Source organism: Scleropages formosus, chromosome 6, assembly GCF_900964775.1.
Source record: "Scleropages formosus chromosome 6, fSclFor1.1, whole genome shotgun sequence".
NCBI lineage: Eukaryota > Metazoa > Chordata > Actinopteri > Osteoglossiformes > Osteoglossidae > Scleropages > Scleropages formosus.
In genome coordinates, this window is record NC_041811.1 from 13,460,410 (window position 1) to 13,478,896 (window position 18,487).

The 18,487-nt window shown below is 42.2% G+C and overlaps 1 protein-coding gene across 2 annotated transcripts in view; it reads right to left on the reverse strand.

The window, feature by feature from the left end:
* The window catches only part of fbn2a (fibrillin 2a), a 73,952-nt gene that overhangs the window by 20,187 nt on the left and 35,278 nt on the right, over nucleotides 1-18,487 (reverse strand). For both annotated transcript variants that reach the window (XM_029252791.1, XM_018744820.2), the window contains 17 exons: nucleotides 16,254-16,379; nucleotides 12,201-12,320; nucleotides 11,610-11,747; nucleotides 10,269-10,319; nucleotides 9,637-9,762; nucleotides 9,198-9,425; nucleotides 8,747-8,872; nucleotides 8,120-8,248; nucleotides 7,101-7,226; nucleotides 6,106-6,231; nucleotides 5,609-5,731; nucleotides 5,232-5,357; nucleotides 4,716-4,841; nucleotides 3,276-3,398; nucleotides 1,801-1,923; nucleotides 1,586-1,711; nucleotides 567-689 (listed from right to left, as the gene is read on the reverse strand). In XM_029252791.1, the coding sequence (XP_029108624.1) occupies nucleotides 567-689; nucleotides 1,586-1,711; nucleotides 1,801-1,923; nucleotides 3,276-3,398; nucleotides 4,716-4,841; nucleotides 5,232-5,357; nucleotides 5,609-5,731; nucleotides 6,106-6,231; nucleotides 7,101-7,226; nucleotides 8,120-8,248; nucleotides 8,747-8,872; nucleotides 9,198-9,425; nucleotides 9,637-9,762; nucleotides 10,269-10,319; nucleotides 11,610-11,747; nucleotides 12,201-12,320; nucleotides 16,254-16,379 (2,166 nt within the window). The remainder of the gene's footprint in view (nucleotides 1-566; nucleotides 690-1,585; nucleotides 1,712-1,800; nucleotides 1,924-3,275; nucleotides 3,399-4,715; nucleotides 4,842-5,231; nucleotides 5,358-5,608; nucleotides 5,732-6,105; nucleotides 6,232-7,100; nucleotides 7,227-8,119; nucleotides 8,249-8,746; nucleotides 8,873-9,197; nucleotides 9,426-9,636; nucleotides 9,763-10,268; nucleotides 10,320-11,609; nucleotides 11,748-12,200; nucleotides 12,321-16,253; nucleotides 16,380-18,487) is intronic.

Consider the following 18,487-nt stretch of genomic DNA (forward strand, 5'->3'; position numbering starts at 1 on the left):
AGACCTTAGCCAGGAGCGTGAGTACCCCACTCCCACAATGCAGTGGGTCTCAGGCTCTCTTTCATGCAACATCTTGGAACAGTTTTAAAATGCCAATGTTTATCCCACCACCCCAAATGCTGCCATCCTGGACCTCATGCCTTAGACCAGATAATTGAAAATTCAGAAAAATTAAAAGTTGTCAATAACCCTGAACAGGGTATATGGAAAAACCGTATGTCGGAAAACCAAAAAAAGCATGATGAGTGTATTGGTCTTTACTGAGAAATATAGCACCCCTAGCTTTGGATGGAAAGAGACTAAAATGATCTAGGGGTACAGTGGTTATTGTGTCTTTTCAACAAAACAAAAAAAAGCATTTAAAATCTCAAGCAGATTTTCCCCTGCCTTCAAAGATGGACACGTCAAAGATGAAACCGTTTCCTTAACGGAAGGGAGTTTACACTCCATATAACACAGTCCAGCCTGGAATACATGATTCAGTTCAAAGGAAACTGGAAAGATATATGAGGAGAGGCCCAAAGAACCCGCACCAGGAATCCAGTGAGCAAATGAGATGATCTTACCTGTGCAGTTTCCTCCTGACCTGTCCAGCTCATATCCATCCTTACAGATACAACGGAACATTCCTGGGATGTTTTTGCAAGTGCCAAACACACAAATGTTTTTAAAGGAGCACTCATCGATATCTGCAAAGCATGCATGAGAAAACAAGAGGATCAAAACAGTTGCATTTGTTGTTTATAATCTTTAAATCATTCACACAAGAGACTTTTCTCTCACATAGTAGAATTTAGTTTTTTAAATGTGGGAATATTTTCTTGTCAACATGTTTTCAGAGATCAATGTTTCGTACCTTAAAAAAATGATGAGTTAAACACTTACAGAACTGGGGATAAAACAGCCCTGTGATTTAGATCAAATGCCATGAATAAAATGCACACATACACACACATAGAGGCCCCAAAACATGTGCTTATCCAGTTACAGTAAGTCCTCCAATAAAGCACACACAAAGCCACCTTTTCATATCAGTTTTATGTGACTGGTCTCATGTTTGCAACCATAATGTGCTTCTCTGCCATTTCTTCAACTGTTCAAGTTGTTTTCATTCTCAGTCAGATTGAAATTTGCCTGATCTCTTAACTGACAGTCTGTGAACAGCAGCTACTCGAGTATTTGTCATATATGCAAATATACATGGAAGATGGGATCTATTTCCATTCATGATTCTGATGTGGTCTCTATACCATTTTAATCACATAAAGTATACTTTTGTGACCAAAGACCTGAAAGAAATCCTAAAAACTAGGTAGAGGCATATAATCCTTGTAAGTGAGATTACTGTTGGTACAATATGTTAAAGACATAGGGTGTATAGTATGGTGTATAGGGACATATGCTGAAGTGGTGAAGGATTCTAATAAATATACGGTGTGGTTGTAGTATTTGCATGCTGATGATGACTCGCTGGTGATATTAGGTGGTGAGGGATTTTGTGGAATTGTAACATGTGGGTGCCGGTATTTTTCAGTGGTGTACAACCATTGCAGTAAAATTTCTAGAAGAGGACGATGGAGCAAACCTTGGCAGGATCTGCTGTCCAATGTAGGGGTGAAGCCAATCTCACAATCGCACCGGTAGCCCCCCGGCACATTGAGGCACTGCCCATTCTCACACAGGTTCATGTTCTCCGCACACTCATCCACATCTGCATGACAGCACAACGGGTGAGGCTTCGTTCAGGTGCCATGATGGTGCCTTTGTGATGAGACAGATCGTTTGGGCCAGTTGTCCTACCTGCGCAGGTGTAGCCATCTCCAGTGAAGCCCTCGAAGCATGAGCAGCGGTATGAGCCGGGTACATTGAGGCACTTTGCACTGGAACTACACTGGTTAGTGCCGTTGGTGCACTCATCCAAATCTGTGCAGAGAGCAGAATGCAGCTGACAACCAGACCATTAACGATGAGCTCAGCACTCTGCATACAGAGCTCTTCTTTTATTTTATATTTCATCTTTCATGTTTTTATAGCGGGGGGCGTGGTGGCGCGGTGGCGCAGTGGGTTGGACCGGGTCCTGCTCTCCGGTGGGTCTGGGGTTCGAGTCCCACTTGGGGTGCTTTGCAATGGACTGGCGTCCCATCCTGGGTGTGTCCCCTCCCCCTCTGGCCTTACGCCCTGTGTTACCGGGTAGGCTCTGGTTCCCCGCGACCCCGTATGGGACAAGCGGTTCAGAAAATGTGTGTGTGTGTGTGTGTGTGTGTGTGTGTGTGTGTGTTTTTATAGCTTCCTCATTTTTCCCCTTTGGCATTCCATCATATCCGTACTTAAGAACGCACATAATGTAAATGCTGAGTTAAAGAATATTGAAAAATACTTCTGCATGTATAATATAGCACAGACATAAGTAAAGGCCTGCACAGTAGACTGTACTGACTGTATGGTATAATTGTGCCAGAATTTCAGCACTATGACCCGTTGCATTCTTTATTGATCCCGCAAGGAAGGAGAGCTGGATTAAAGTAATACTCTGACCATCCTTTTAATTTTGCTTTGATTCACAATGCCAGGAGCAGCTTGGGCTCTATTTTACTCTGCCTGCCATCCCAGTGCCTCCAGCTGGCATTAAAACCCTTCCCCTTTGTACCGTTCATCCCCCACACCGAGAATAGTGATTGGGTGCTGGGGTTGGACCTGGTAAGAACCGCCAATTTAATGAGTAAAGCGGACCACCCAATGCCTGCAGCAATGCAGACAAGACTGAACAGAGAACCAAAATATACCAAGGACAAAAACTTAAGGAAACGAAAACAACGAAGAGCAGCCACAGAGATCTGCATCAGAAACCAGTTTTACATAGCTTCGGGGCATGGAGTTCAGGCACGCACATTTTCAGAACCGCTTGTCCCATACAGGGTCACGGGGAACCGGAGCCTACCCGGTAACACAGGGCACAAGGCCGGGGGGGAGGGGACACACCCAGGACGGGACGCCAGTCCGTCGCAAGGCACCCCAAGCGGGACTCGAACCCCAGACCCACCGGAGAGCAGGACTGTAGCCCAACCCACTGTGCCACCACATCCCCCGGAGTTCAGGCACACCATTAGAAAATGCTGCATAAATAAAACTGTTGTGAAATAACTTCTCAGATATGGTTCAAATTTAAGAAAATGGTATAAATAGAACAGGAATACAACTGAAATAAACAAAATAAAGTGTTAACTGAGGCCAGGACACACACTTGACACATGGCAGGAGCCAAACACACTGCTTACCTACACAATTGACCCCGTTGCCCAACCAACCCTCATGACAGGAACAGCGGAAGCCCCCCACGGTGTTGGTGCAGGTGGCGTGAGCATTGCAGTTGTGGGCTGCCATCTCACACTCGTCCACATCTACATATACAAAAATGGAGGATGTTTTCACATGCTTAGCTTCCTCGGCCTACCAACAGCAGCTTAAAAAGCTAATTTCTGATATATTAGCAAATGCAAATAATCACTAAGTTCAGTTACAGGAACAGGATATAATATTCATTTCTTACTGTGTTTCAGCTTTTTTATAACAGTACTTTCTTCTCATAAAATTTCATTGACCAAGTCTTTTGTGGGACTGATCTATATTTTTTCTCTTAACTGATATGTATTCACAAAACCTTACTGAGGATTTAGTTCACTTTAATGTGTAGAATTATTACACCATAAATTAAATTTGTAGTAGAAAAAAACGTTTTGCACATGAGGTTTTAAAGGAAATTAGTACACAAGATTTTAAGAAAACACAAAAACTTATTTCACATTGTCAAATTAATTAAGGAGAGTGGGAGAACTAAGTTAACAAATGTTTTATAATTTGGTGAAACCTTAACGATATATACAAACTAATAGAGGAAGTAGGATATACTGTAGAAGTATTACATTTATGTGACACTTTTCTCCAAAATAAGTTACAATTTTAAGATACTTGCATTTATTTATCCATTTAGACAGCTGGGTAATTGTTTGTTTTTTTTTTTTTTTGAAACTGGAGCAATTTAGGATAAGTACCTTACCCAAGGGTACTGCAGCTGGAAATGGGATTCAAACTAGCAACCTTTACAGTTAAAGGCAGCAGCTCTAACCACTGACCTACCAGCTGCTGCAGAATCCAACTCAACACACAGTAGATTACAACACACTGCAGCAGCAACAGACTGGTTTATACAATCTCTTGATGAGGACTTTGTTTTTATTCTGGATCTCTAAATTATTACTACCAAATTGGGGTAACGGTTAGAGTAAATGTAACTCTAAACTGACAGCCCATTGTTTGATTGCAGTACTCTTGTGAACGGTACTTGCTCAGAATTTCAGCAGCAAAAATATATTTCTGTATAAATGTGTACAACCGTAACATTTTAAGTCACCTTGGACAAAGGTGAAATAATTGCTAATAATAGAATTGTTGCAAGCCATGCTTTTATTCCAAGTGGCATACAGTAACTGACCCATTTTTGTAGCTTCAGCATAATATTTTAATAGAGCAACTGAGTGTAAGCACCTTGCTCATGGAGAACCAGCACTAGCAAGGTATAAAGGTGTGAACCAGTAACCTTCAACCTCCACCTCAAGTCCATGTCCTCAACCACTACACTACATGCTGCCTTAAGTGTAAGGAGGATGTAGAAGGGATTGTATAACGAAACCCATGGGGTAGATCAGATAACTGCTCACCTGTGCAGCCTGTTGTGCCCTTCTTTACCGAGTAGCCCACCTGACAGTGGCAGATGAAGGAGCCTTTGGTGTTTTCACATTCTCCAAACATACAGACATTGGTGTTAAGGTCACACTCATTGACATCTGCAACAGAAAAAAGACAGCTTCAAGCCTGGGTCTTATTAGCACATTATTGTGGAGATGTGAGAACCACACAGATTGGGCTAGTGATATAAATGAGGAGACCCAACTGCACGCTATCATTTGTACCTGCCCCTGAAAAAGAGTGGTAAAAACTTGTAACTGTGAGCAGTGGTATTTGGGAAGTCTCTACCATATTACGGGGCAACATAATCCTAAGCATCACCTCATTATGAGTGCTTTATCAGTGGTGGATAGTTAACTAATACACTGTGGCCATGTCACTGTACAGATTACTCTGAAACAATTCCAGTCAAAAACTGGATTCATACCCATGAAGAAATAAGATCGTATCAAAAAAATCCTACAGCATGAAATACGATAATGAAATACCTATACAGCTCTTCATATCCATGGAGGCCATAAATCCATCGTAACAAAGGCAGCGGTACTCTCCAGGGATGTTTGTGCACTGTCCACCATCGCATATGTCAGGATCGCTCTCACATTCATCCACATCTGCAGACAGAACGCAGAACAGATGCTGAGCTGCCTTTTGTCTTGAAGATCTAAAAATATGACATCTTTTCATCACCCGTACAAAGTGGGAGAAACTAATTAACTCCTGAACCACTGGCTACCTGCAGGGCTCATCGATCTCATAGTGACTGGGTGATCAATGTCCCCCTTGATTCCAAGTTTAGATAATTCATTTTTGATGGAGTAACTCCGTGATACAGGTTGAACCAGGAAAGACCTCTCCTGCTCACCTGTACAGCTCCTCTGGTCTGGCATCAGTGTGTAGCCACCACGGCATCCACACTCATAGCTGCCTTCTGAGTTGGTGCAGTAGAGATCGCAGCCCCCGTTTTGGATGGCACATTCATCAATATCTGAAACAATCAGTAGGGAGAGGCACAGAGAAGATCAATCCTGTGGCAAACACCATAAAACACATCCAAGCTTTTATTGTGACCCTTTAATTTGGTCCCCTTTCATGCCTCCCTTGAAACAGAAGAAAGATGAGATGCATCCATATCCTTGCAGTACTCTGGTAAAATAAGCACTTTTATTCACACTTGGAGAATCTTCCAAGCTTCCAATAAAACAGAAAAATAACAAGAAACATAAAATCCACAGAATAAACAGACACTCCAGTCTCAAGAATAATTAAAATCAGAAAGGGCTTGTCTGCAAACAAATGGCTCACATTATATTGACTATCATGATTCAATATGATGGTTAGCATAGGAAGGGAGACTCATACCTATGCAGCCCTGTCGGTCTGGTGTAGCCTGGTAACCAGAGTCACAGGAACACTGGTAGCTGCCAATCACATTGATACACATTCCATGATGGCACAGCCTGTCGCTCAGCTCACACTCGTTGATATCTGAAAGAAGTTTTAGCACACACAGTGCTAGTGTTTTAAACCTGAGCAATACTCTGAGATTTTATCGTGAATCACACACACACACACACACACACACACACACACACACACACATCTTCAGAACCGCTTGTCCCATACAGGGTCACGGGGGAACCAGAGCCTACCCGGCAACACAGGGCGTAAGGCCGGAGGGGGAGGGGACACACCCAGGACGGGACACCAGTCTGTTGCAAGGCACCCCAAGCAGGACTTGAACCCCAGACCCACTGGAGAGCAGGACTGTGGTCCAACCCACTGCGCCACTGCACCACCACACCCCCCTCCTTATCGTGAATCATAAAAAGCTAAATGAAAGAAAGCCATTAGCCTACTCAGAATGCATCAACTTTATTCATTAAATAAGAAAAGGCACATTAGTGACATGCAAAAATGCCAACTGCTGGAGTTATGCAAGTGGAGTCAAATGCTATGTCCAAGTTTCATTTTGAGAATTGAGGCACTTGTGTCTGTTGTTTATGTGTTGGCATGTAATACTAGTTAAGACTTTAAGAGAGCTGGTCTTGACACATAAGAGGCCAAGCTTTTTCTGTCGAGGAAAGTGCTTAGCCTTTTCAGTATCAGTAAATGAATAAAAAATAACTAACAGGTACAGTACACAATGGCAATACTGGGGGAGCTTCAGAAGACAAAGAAGGCAGTTCACCGCATTCATGGCTGAGCACTTCCAAGGTCAAATGAGCCTTGTCCAATATATATATATTTATATGGCTTTGTGTGTCAAAGTACAGCCTTTGTATGGTGATGGGAAAGCAACTTCTTGTTATAACATGTCACCTCTTCGGCCACTGGGCCCTCAGCAGTCCACTCACCTATGCAAGCATCCTCTTCATGGGAGAGCTGGTGGCCAGTGGGGCAATTGCACTTGTAGCTTCCCTCTGTATTCTCACAGGTGCCCCCATGACAAAGCGCTGGGTTCCGCTCACACTCGTCAATATCTAACAGGAAACAAATGCACCACAGGCAGCCGTTCAGGACCACAGTGCCAGAGACATGGCTCTCTGTCACAACACAGCAACAGACTAAGAGAGTGGCAGATACTGACAGCCAATAATGCTTGATCGATCATCTAGCTAACTTCCTAAAAATACCTCAAATGATATCAAAAATAGACACTTCCTTGCATAACGACAATGAGACTGTAGATAAATCTTTCTTTAAAATCTCCCTGAAAGTGAATTTTCATCAAACAAACTCAACTTTAAAATGAACTTAAATTGGAAAAACAAATAATTTGTTCCTGAGACACAAAAGGTTAACCCTTTAATTTTTTTTTAACCAAACATGCAAAATTGTAGCCCTATCTTTTATACAAAGAGAAAATCTAGTAAAAAGAAACTGAGAAAGTGTTGTTGGATAAAGTGCATTTATAATTATTTTTAAAATATAGTCTTCCTTCTCTTAATAAACTCAGATGAAGGAAGCCTGCATTTAAAAAAAAAATTAACTCTGTTACAATTTAGTTTAAGTGTTTGCTGAGCTAGCGTTTTTATGCAAAAAAAAAAACTCTAGTTTCTCATTCCTGGTAACTTCTAAGTCAGACAGGCCCAGACTTGCATCACATATATTCTGCGAGCACTAGTATAGTTTGGACTGAATGTGTCTTGGACATACGCATATGAAGAAAAGAAACACATGAGATGTGTTGGTCGGTGGAAGCTCAATTCACAGAGCTGTGATGCGTGTGTAGACGAGAGTATGTGAGAAAGAGCTAGAAGGTTAATGAAATGGACTTGGAACCAGAAGGTTGGAATCCCAACTCATTGCATGACTGTTAAGATAGGCGAGAAGGTCTTGATAATTTGAGCTTGGTAGTCAGACAACGTCTCACCCATGCAGTTCTTCATCATCATGAAGCCGCTCTCATAGCCCTCAAAACACTCGCACTCAAAGCTCCCAGGTGTGTTCACGCAGGTTCCGCTTCCACACAAGTCAGGAGAGATGTGGCACTCATCAATGTCTGAAGATGGAACAGTGGAGCATCAAAGTAAAAATACCTCAGTGAATAATATTTTACCATGAATTTGTACACTACTGTTACTCTTCAGCCACCTGCCTATTACTTTTACTACACCTGTTTGTGTCATACCTGGTACTCTTCAATGGAATTCTACACAGCTATTGCTAGAGGGACAGGGGTGCGCTGGCACAGCAGGTTTGGCTGGGTCCTGCTCTCTGGTGGGTCTGGGGTTCAAGTCCTGCTTGGGGTGCCTTGTGATGGCCTGGTATCCCATCCTGGGTGTGTCCCCTTCCCCTCCAGACTTATGCCCTGTGTTGTCGGGTTAGGCTCTGGTTCGCTGCGACTCCGCTCAGGACAAGCGGCTTCAGCCAGAATGTGTGTGTGTATTGCTGGAGCACATTAGGCTTCTTGTACCTAATGCAGCCTGTACCTGCTATCAATATCTGTGCATATCTTTATAAGATCAGAATCTCTCCTTAGCCTGAGTGTGCACTTCACCTGTGCAGTTGCGCTCCTCCATGTCCAGTGCAAAGCCACTGTCACAGCGACACCGGAAACTTCCAATGGTATTGCGACACTTCCCATGGGTGCAGATGCTGGGGAACACTTTGCACTCATTGATGTCTATCTCAGTCATACCAGCAACGGCAAGACAGTAACACAGAGCATGAACAACCATAAATGCATTACTTAAACAACTTCTTTATCTTCGCTTATGCAATAATTATGAGATCTTGATTCTAACTCCATAGATACATTTATTCATTTAGCATTTCCCCACAGTGACATACATCTCCAAGAACAATATAAAAGGCACGTTACATGTCAACAAGGAAACTGTCAGGGAACTGAAAAGAGATTCCACACCAAAGTCTGAAAAGTTACCCCACATATTAATCAGCTTTCTCTGTCTTGGCATATATGAACAGTGATTATACACAAGTCTCACCCTTGTAAAAAGGCCCGCTGGTGAGGATGTCCCCTCTGCTGGCAAAGCCAGGCCCGCGGGGGCACAGTGCCTCATACTCTCGGGTGCCAGGCTGGGGACAGGCGTCACAATCTGTGCCCCAGGCTGCGCCCACCGTACAGCAGCAGGCATCCATACGGAACCTGCCCAGGACTGGTTGGGCACATGAATCCTCATCCCATGTCAGGTAGCAGTGCTCCAAGCGCAAGTCTGGATGGATAGGATGATGTAAACCCCAAGTTTCAGCACTTTGAATTCCAAGCCTGCCATTACAGAGATTTTGCTATAAATATACATATAGGTTTGCTGTCAACAAACCAATGTTCTGTTGTTTGGGGTTGCACTAAGGACGTACTGATGTGTTATTAATAGTATTGAACATCATTTCCATCTTTGGGACCACTATCTCTGCCACTCTTACCAATGCAAAGGCGACCCGTGCTGTCCAGTGTTAGCCCCTCGGGGCACTGGCACTTAAAGGACCCTCTGATGTTTACACAGCGACCGTTGGCACAGATACCAGGAAAGACCTCACACTCATTCACATCTACAGAACCACAAAAATGAAAAGACAGACAGCAGCTGAAAAGTTACACTGGTGTAGCAGGTTAGCGCATGAATGACATCCAGTGAAGGATAACTTACTCTCCAAAACATATCTCACAGTGTTCAATGTAGAGGACACAAAATGTTAATGGCACAAACATAAAGCTGTTTGTTGATTTTTAGACCTTAAAGGCCAAATGAAATATCTTCATGTCAAATAAAATGTAAGGAAAACCTTGAGTAATTTAATACTTACACCGACAAGTTAAATCAACAAAACATGTTTTTTTAATTAACAAATGCAACACTGCAATACAGATTCAAGATGTGTGGTTCTGAGAGATGTGTTTTTTGAAACTAAAGTACTGAACTACTAAAACAGGCCCTCTCAGGTTCAGGCTCATGGAAACAGCAAGAGGGCTTTGTGCAGAGGAATCCCACACTGCAGTGGAACCAAGGTGAAAAGTTCAGTGAGTCTGTCAACTTGTCCTCTAAACCTGCCGGTACCTTCGCAAACCAGTCCTCTCGGCCGAGCGAATCCCCTGGAACAGACGGGGTCTGTAAAAGCAAGAGGTACTGATTCATTTACCTGGCTAATCTTTCCAGTGTGACTGACAGACAACATACTTTTACTGTTTAAGTACAGAAACATGTTCTCTAATTGAGACTGCAAGCTCCATTTAAGTGCAGTTCACAATTTAAATGCAGAAGCTTGTTTTCATATTCAGACTGAAAGCTGAAAATTAGACGAGTTCACACAGGTCAAAATCCCACAAAGGTGAAGACTAAAGGACAAAAATAGCTCATGTTTACATAATGCTAGGAAAATTAACAAAACGAAATTGGATACCTGTAGAAACCCAGTTCATTTTTTAAAATATATTTTTAAATTAACACAACAGAAGAGAAAGCATCAATATACCAAGAAAATGCAAATACATATATATATTCACCAAAAAGGCAACAAAGTATATTTACTTTTGTAGGACAGTGAAGTATTATACAGCCTTTTAGAAAACCATTCAGAGCCCAGACAATGACAAGCTGATGCAAGAACAAGTTGATAGATTATGTATCTCTGCAAATGTAACAACATAATGTAAACAAACATATATTTTGCTTCATGGCCAAAGGTGAGGCTTAATTTATTGTTCTTTGGCATTTTTCTGCTGGCCTTTGTGGCTTGAATTGCTACTAAGCACTGCTGGCAAGAGCGTGAAAGCCCACAAACCCCAAGTGAAAAACGAAACTGGGCACAAACGTATAGCCATCAGGCAGGTCTAGTTAGTAAATGACTGGGCCATGGAGCAGAGGGCAGATATTTATAGCCCTGGGCAGCATATTAGGCCACATGAAAAGCTAGAGGGATCTTGAGGTTCCTTAACTATAGCTTTCAAAGGATCTATTTCAATTAGTGGCCCAAAATTTTCCAACCACACACAAACTTAAGGCCAGGTCCAAGCCTACATGAAACACATATCATCACTTCATATTTAGTAAACAAACTCCCGAGAGCATCGTGTGACTGACACAACCGTCTCCAGTTCAGTAACTACAATACATGAAATAGCACATTTATACGTTTGAACTTACTTTATGCCAAAAAATCTGGTTGCTGAATCAGCTATCAGTGCAATGTAACAAGCAAGTTAATGATTCTATTCTTTTTCCTTTTCATTACATTATCAGAATAGACATTATTGGTGAGCACAGGGAAGTACTGCAGAGAGACTAAGAACAAGTGGGTTACAGGATGTTTTGGGAGGGTGGTAGACAAAGGGGAATGTGAGGGACTGAGGATGAGTGAGGTGTGAGGAAGGATAGTGTGGGGGATGCAGAGAAAGATACCAGTGAGACACTGCTCGCAGGGGCTCCCCCAGGCCGCGCCTAACGTGGCGCAACACTCGGACTTCAAGGTGCCTCCATTGATGTTGACCTCACAGCGTCCCTCCTGCACACTCAGCCAGCAGGTACCCTTCAGGCTATCTGCAGACACAAGCAAACACTGAACAGGTGATGCCGGCAAAAGGCTACGAAGCAGACGCTGCAGTAGTTATGGAACTTGACTTGCAACCAGAAGGCAGCTGGCTCAAATCCAAGAATGGCTATTGTGCCCTTGAAACTGACCGTGATCCAGAGACGCGTCAATAAATATCTATATAAACGGGAGTGAACATGAAGAGTACCAGTCAAAAGTGAGAGTACATTTCCTGGAAACTCGTATTACTGTATGAAACTAATGGTACACAAATGTAAAATTCTGTGAGTGCTGTGTGCTCATTTGACAATGTTGATTCTCTATTGCAAATTTTAGTGCTACAGCTGATGTTGGACAGGGCAATAAGACAAAAAAAAAAACCTGCTGAATGAGTACTACTAGAAGAGGGATGCTTTTTTTTAACAGTAGTCAATAACATCCGGTAATGATCTTGTCCTTACCAATGCAGACAAGGCCTGTGCTGTCCAGCTTGCTGCCTGTGGAGCACTCGCAGATGAAGGAGCCAGCAGTGTTCTTACATACCCCATTGTCACAAGGACTGCTCTCACACTCGTTCACATCTAAAACCAAAAGTGTAGGACACGGTATGACTTAGATGTTATCACAGCCAAAGCAACATGACAGTACCGCATGCAAAATGTTGCAGTCAGCAGGACTTTGGGAATTTCGTGCTTGATTTAGATAAAGCCGAAAGAATCACAACCACCCAAACATGGCTGTGATGTGTCATAAACACCACTTTGTCAGCTCTGAAAGGACCTGCACAATAGGAGCGGCCTCACCAGAAACAGGCTGAGATGTGAGGAATGCAGTGGGTGGGGACTGGTTTCCGTAGACTGGTGACGGATCGAGCAGCTGATGCTCTTTGGCAGGTCATATAGAAACTTGTGTCACCCCGCCCACACCCAGAGCCTAACATCAAACAGATGCGCCACAGCAAGGCTCAATTCCTGGACTCCTTCTGTTGTGAGGATGTCTGGGATCCGAACCACTAAGAATCTATTAATCTAATTAATGGTGAAAACTGAAGAGGTGGGTGGGCTGAATACTGGTGGACAGTTGGCTAGTGCACGTTTCCCTGGACCCAGTAATACATTCCCTGTGGTGCCCCTCTTTTAAAATACAATGTCTTAAATTTAGGGGGGAGCACGATTCTGCAGCGGGTTTGGCCGGGGCCTGCTCTCTGGTGGGTCTGGGGTTCGAGTCCTGCTTAGGGTGCCTTGCAAAGGACTGGCGTTGCGCCCTGGGTGTGTCCCTTCCCCCACCAGCCCATTGTTCCTCACAACCAATGGATATCCAAGCAGGAGGTTTTTCACCTGCAACTGAACAGATTACTATATCCATACCCTCAGACCCCCCTCACAGCTGGGAGGTCCCTGAGCCAGATGGAGTAGCTGGGAGGGCTTAGCTGAGCATTAGTCAAGCAAATGGGAGATTTGTTGCCTGGAAGTCACCCTGCCTTTTCAGCGTTCACATTCACTGTGTAAATGAAGGATGAACACAGTTCGATATTGGCATTTGGGAGAATTATAGCATCGCAGGCCTACAATTATGGAGGTGATTAGTGACAGCTGGGGAATGGGGGTTGCTGGCCAAACAGTCTATTTACAGAAAGGACCAAGCACTAAAGCAGGGGTGTCCAACCTTTTTTGGCCGAAGTCCAAAATCATGAATGTGAACTGGTTCAACAGCCACACAATCAAACACACACACATCTATAACCTCTTGTCCCGAGTGGGGTCACGGTGAATCGGAGCCTAACCCGGCAACACAGCGTACAAGACTGGAGGGGTGGGAACACACCCAGGACGGGACACCAGTTCGCCACAAGGCACCCCAACCAAGACTAAAACCCCAGACCCGCTGCGCCCCTGCACCCCCCTCTATTCAAAAATAATTCAATTCAATTTATTTTTATAGAGGGTTCTTTTCACACAGTGACGCAGAGCACCGAACAAAGGATCAGGAGACATAATGACAAATAAAACCTTAGGTATACACACACATTTTCCAAACCGCTTGTCCCATACAGGGTCACGGGGAACCGGAGCCTACCCGGCAACATAGGGCGTAAGGCCGGAGGGGGAAGGGACACACCCAGGACGGGACGCCAGTCCGTCGCAAGGCACCCCAAGCGGGACTCGAACCCCAGACCCACTAGAGAGCAGGACCCGGTCCAACCCACTGCACCACCGCGCCCCCGCTAGGTATACATTAAATTAAATTGAATTGCTACAACAATTATACTAGCCACTAAAGCAATAAAATAACCCAGCTGGTGACAGAAGAAAGGAAACAAACTCCCAACCAAAAGGCAAGGGAGTAAAATAAAACTCTGGGGGTCCAGTGGCTACCCACTCCTCCTGGGCATTCCAGATGGAAAAAGACCTTAAATCCAACTTATACAGCTTTTTATGATATTACTACGGTCACTAGAAGCTAATAAGTTAATTAGTTGATGTCCAGGTTCAGATATGCTGATTTTGTCCAGCGTGGCATGCAGTCAGCTCCATTCAACATAGAGTCCTTCTGTCATGGCTGGTCTCCTTAGGTCTCACAGAAACTAACATACTGAATCTAAAATTTCAAAAAATCTCTGTGTATTTTGTTGTACAATGCACCAATATTAATTTAATTAACCGCATTTGCAAGACATTATTAAAAAGTCACTTATCCGATATGTCAACGGATAAAGGATACTTTACTTGCAAGACCTAATGCCTATAAAAGTGAAAGATAAACTGAACGTTTCCTTCAAGTCAAAAATGCTGAAAATCGACACTCCAGGAATAATAACAATAATAATATTAATATTGCTCTACATCTGAAGGTTTCACTGTTAAAGTTCTCAAAAGTAGTTGGTTATCTCGTAAGTATAGCAAGTCTCCCAATAGTTTCAAAACTGAAGAGGCTTCATTGCATATCAAACAAATGGGCTTGTTCGTCATTTCAATAAAGTACATTTCTGTCTGTTCTGCCTAAAATATTCAGCATTGTCTTAAGCTTTCATTCTTGATTCAGAAGCCATGTTAAAGCGCTTACATTCAAGTAAATATAAATATTATCAACAATGAGTAACTAACTCAGTGTTTTAAAATGTTAACTATAAAATCTCAACATGTACAAAAGCCAAGCACAGAAATCACAAGTGCAGTATTGCCACTGAGGATGACTAAGCTGCAGCTGAGTTGCTGAATAGGAGTCTGTAACTGTATCTGCATTATTGTGACATTCAAAACAATTTATGGTATTTATGCCAGGTATAGTATGAATTAATAATTTAAAAATGTTGGGATGTCGAGTTGCATCACCTGAAATGGGAAGCTGCGCATTGGACATCCCTGATCTAAAGGCTCAAATATACCAAAACAAGACATAAAAAACAGAAAATAATGTCTACAATGCAACCATATAATCCATGGAATATCATCTCATTTACAGATGAGAAAAGGTGAGTAAACAGAAAAGTATGAGGAAAAATGAGACCTGAATTTCTTTTTAAAATTAATTCACATTTATATTACATTTACATTTATTCATTTAGAAGACGCTTTTGTCCAAAGCGATGTACATTTCAGCAAAAGTACAATTTATGCATTACATTAAGTAGTGCTGTAGAAAAGGGAAAAAAAAATCTGAATTATTCATAATAGTATTTATATTGGCAAAGTCTTAACCCTGAGGAAGAAATAATTCACCCGTGTCTGATGAAATGTATGGAATCCTAACATATGGGTGAAAAACACTCAGGATTTTGCTGGAGGGAGACTTCAAAAGACATCTGGTATAAATATGAGCTCACAGACTCACTGAAAGTGCAGAAAGGTCTTGACTGTATTGCTCTACGTGATTAGGATTAAACAAATAACAGTTTCAACACAGACTGTTCTTAATGCAGAAATATCATACTTTTATCACAGCATGAAGGGTTCATTTAATTTTTATCGCAGAAGGCTAAACATAGGCCTTCAAAATCAAACATTTTTTTTTTACAGTTTCATAACAGCACACAAACATATTGACATACTGTTGCAAGAAAAATTACCTGGATTTCTGCATCAATGACACATAAATTGTGGTCTGATCTTACAACTGTCACAACAATAAACAAAACAAAAAGTCTGTTTTGTTTGCCTATTAAACAAAAATAGACTAAATCTATCCAACAAGGCAGAAATAATAGTTGTTGTTTTTGTCAATCCTGAATGCATCATTAAACATTCAAAGTCCAGGCTGGAAAAAGTATATGAACCTCTATGCTAATGACATCTTCAAAAACAGACCACATTTCATGAGTAATCAATGCAGAAATCTCGGTAATTCCACTGAGTTCACAAACTTCTCTTGCAACTCTAAGGGATCATGAAAATAACAGAACACTGAAATCACACACTATCACACTTGTCATCCTCTGTGGATTGTTACGTGATGTAACCGAACACTTTGTCTTTTTTCTGCCAATACTTGCCCTGATTTAGCAGCAATTTTCTCACCTTCACATGTCTCAGAGTCATGCCTGAAGGTGTAGCCCTTGGGGCAGGTGCAGATGTAGCTTCCTGGTATGTTCCGGCACAGGCCGTTGTCACAGAGAAGGCGGTTAACCACACATTCATCAATGTCTGAAAAAAAAATAAATAAATACACAAATACAATAGGCTAAGTAGAAACCACACATGTCTAAAGTGAAAAATAAATAAAACTGAACATAAGACAGCTGTCACATCATTAATGTTTGAAATGCACAGACATACTGGTCACATGTTATTTCATAAATTTGTGCATTCATTAAATTAATTAGAATTGTAGTCCCTAGCAATAAAAGATAGCACACTAATCACAATTATAAGATACAACACTTGGCACAAATATTTTATTTTTTTATTAATATAAAATTTGAGTGTGCGTTATGTATACACACACCATATTCTTCATAATACTTTAAGTCAGGTAAATAGTTCATTCATAAACAGTCTAACAGAAAGGGAACCTAAACATAACAGCCTGTAAAAGAAGCTTTAATTACATTGTGTAAATTAGGAAGCAAACATAAAATATACAGAGAATGGGGGGGTCTTGCGGAAACTTTAAATTATTTCAGAGAATTCCAAAAATACTCTGAATTTATGAGTCAATGTTATGACATTGATAAACTAGCATCGCAAACCAAAACTCCTTGTGGTTAAGGAATCCCAGATAAGCTATGTTTTGTGATTCAGAGAGTCTTTTAAGAAACCAATTACCTATCCACTCCAGTAAAACAAGAGGACTGGGAGGCATTAAAGTGGGAGGTGAGGGGGCACAGCAGGTCCTCCTGTTTGTACCTCTCCAGCTACAAGTGTGATTTTATTGTAATTTACAGTATATGAAGTGCTAACGTCTCCATGGTAAAATAAAAAGACATTTTGAACACTTCAGCAGGCTGTGACTTAGCATTTGAAATCTGTCCATAAATGAGAAAAAGAGCAAAAATTAAAAGCAATCAAATCACTACGTAGGAAGCCAGCAGGTTATACTTTTGTGATGCTAGAGATCAATACGACTACCCCTGTAAGCTGTGGAATTCCACTCCAGTTCCACTCCACTAGTGTAAGACTCACCTCATGTTGCACAAACACCTCAGCACTTATAAATCTGGCCCTGTGCAGCTCAGCTTAAATTCAGGACTTATTTTCTCTCCTTTACTTCATGTGTGAGCTAAAATGAAAGCAGACCTGGCAAGAGAGCTATCTTGAAGCTGTTAACATTACTGGAGCACCTTTTTTCAAAATTTGACATGAAATCTGCAGTCACAAAACATGTATAGTTGTTACTCTTTCCATGCTCTTTCACAGAAATGCTTTAGAGGGTTCAAAGGAACATGGACGTTATTTGATCATTGTAGGGAATTTTCGTATAAAAAAGGAAGACAAGTGCCACCAAATTTCAGTAACCGCATTTGACCTGAGCAGGGTCCAGAGCCTATCCCGGAAGCAAAGGACACAAGACCAAGGGGGGTAAACCCTGGATGTCACACCAAAGCAATCAAAGGATAGCCACTCAATCACCCATTCATACAGTAAGGGAAATTTAGTGTCACAAATCCACTTGAACGGCATGTCTTTGGACTGTGGGAAGAAACCAGAGCACCTGGAGGAAAGCCACACAGACATGGACAGAACATGCAAACCCCACACAGTCTGAGCAGGGACTGAACCACTATTTGCAATGCCACCCTGAGTGCCATTTTGTTAACTGAATTACTAGTAGATTCCTAAACAAGTGCAGGAGCAACAGGCATGAGAATTCCAGAACTGTGTAAGTTGGTGGCATGGTGGCACAGTGAGTAGTGCTGCTGTCTCAGAGCACCTGGGTGGTGCAAGAGGACATGGGTTTGATTCACCCAGAGTTTGCGTGTTCTCCCTGTGTCTGTGTGGGTTTTTTCAGGGTGCTCTGGTTTCCTCCCACAGTCCAAAGACATGGTGTTCAGGTTCACCTGTAGTGTGAGTGACAGAGAGTGTGTTCCACTAATATATGGGTGAGTGACCCATTGTAAGTAGTGTATCTAACAGTCTTTAGTCACCTTGATGAATAAGGTATGTGGGCTGGTAACACTACATAGTCTCCTTTGGAGAAAAGCATCTGATAAATAAATGTAAAACACATTTATGTGGCCCACAACATGAGCGGAGTCTTGTGACAACGAGGGACTCAAACCCCAGACCCACCGGAAAGCAGGGCCTGGCCAAAC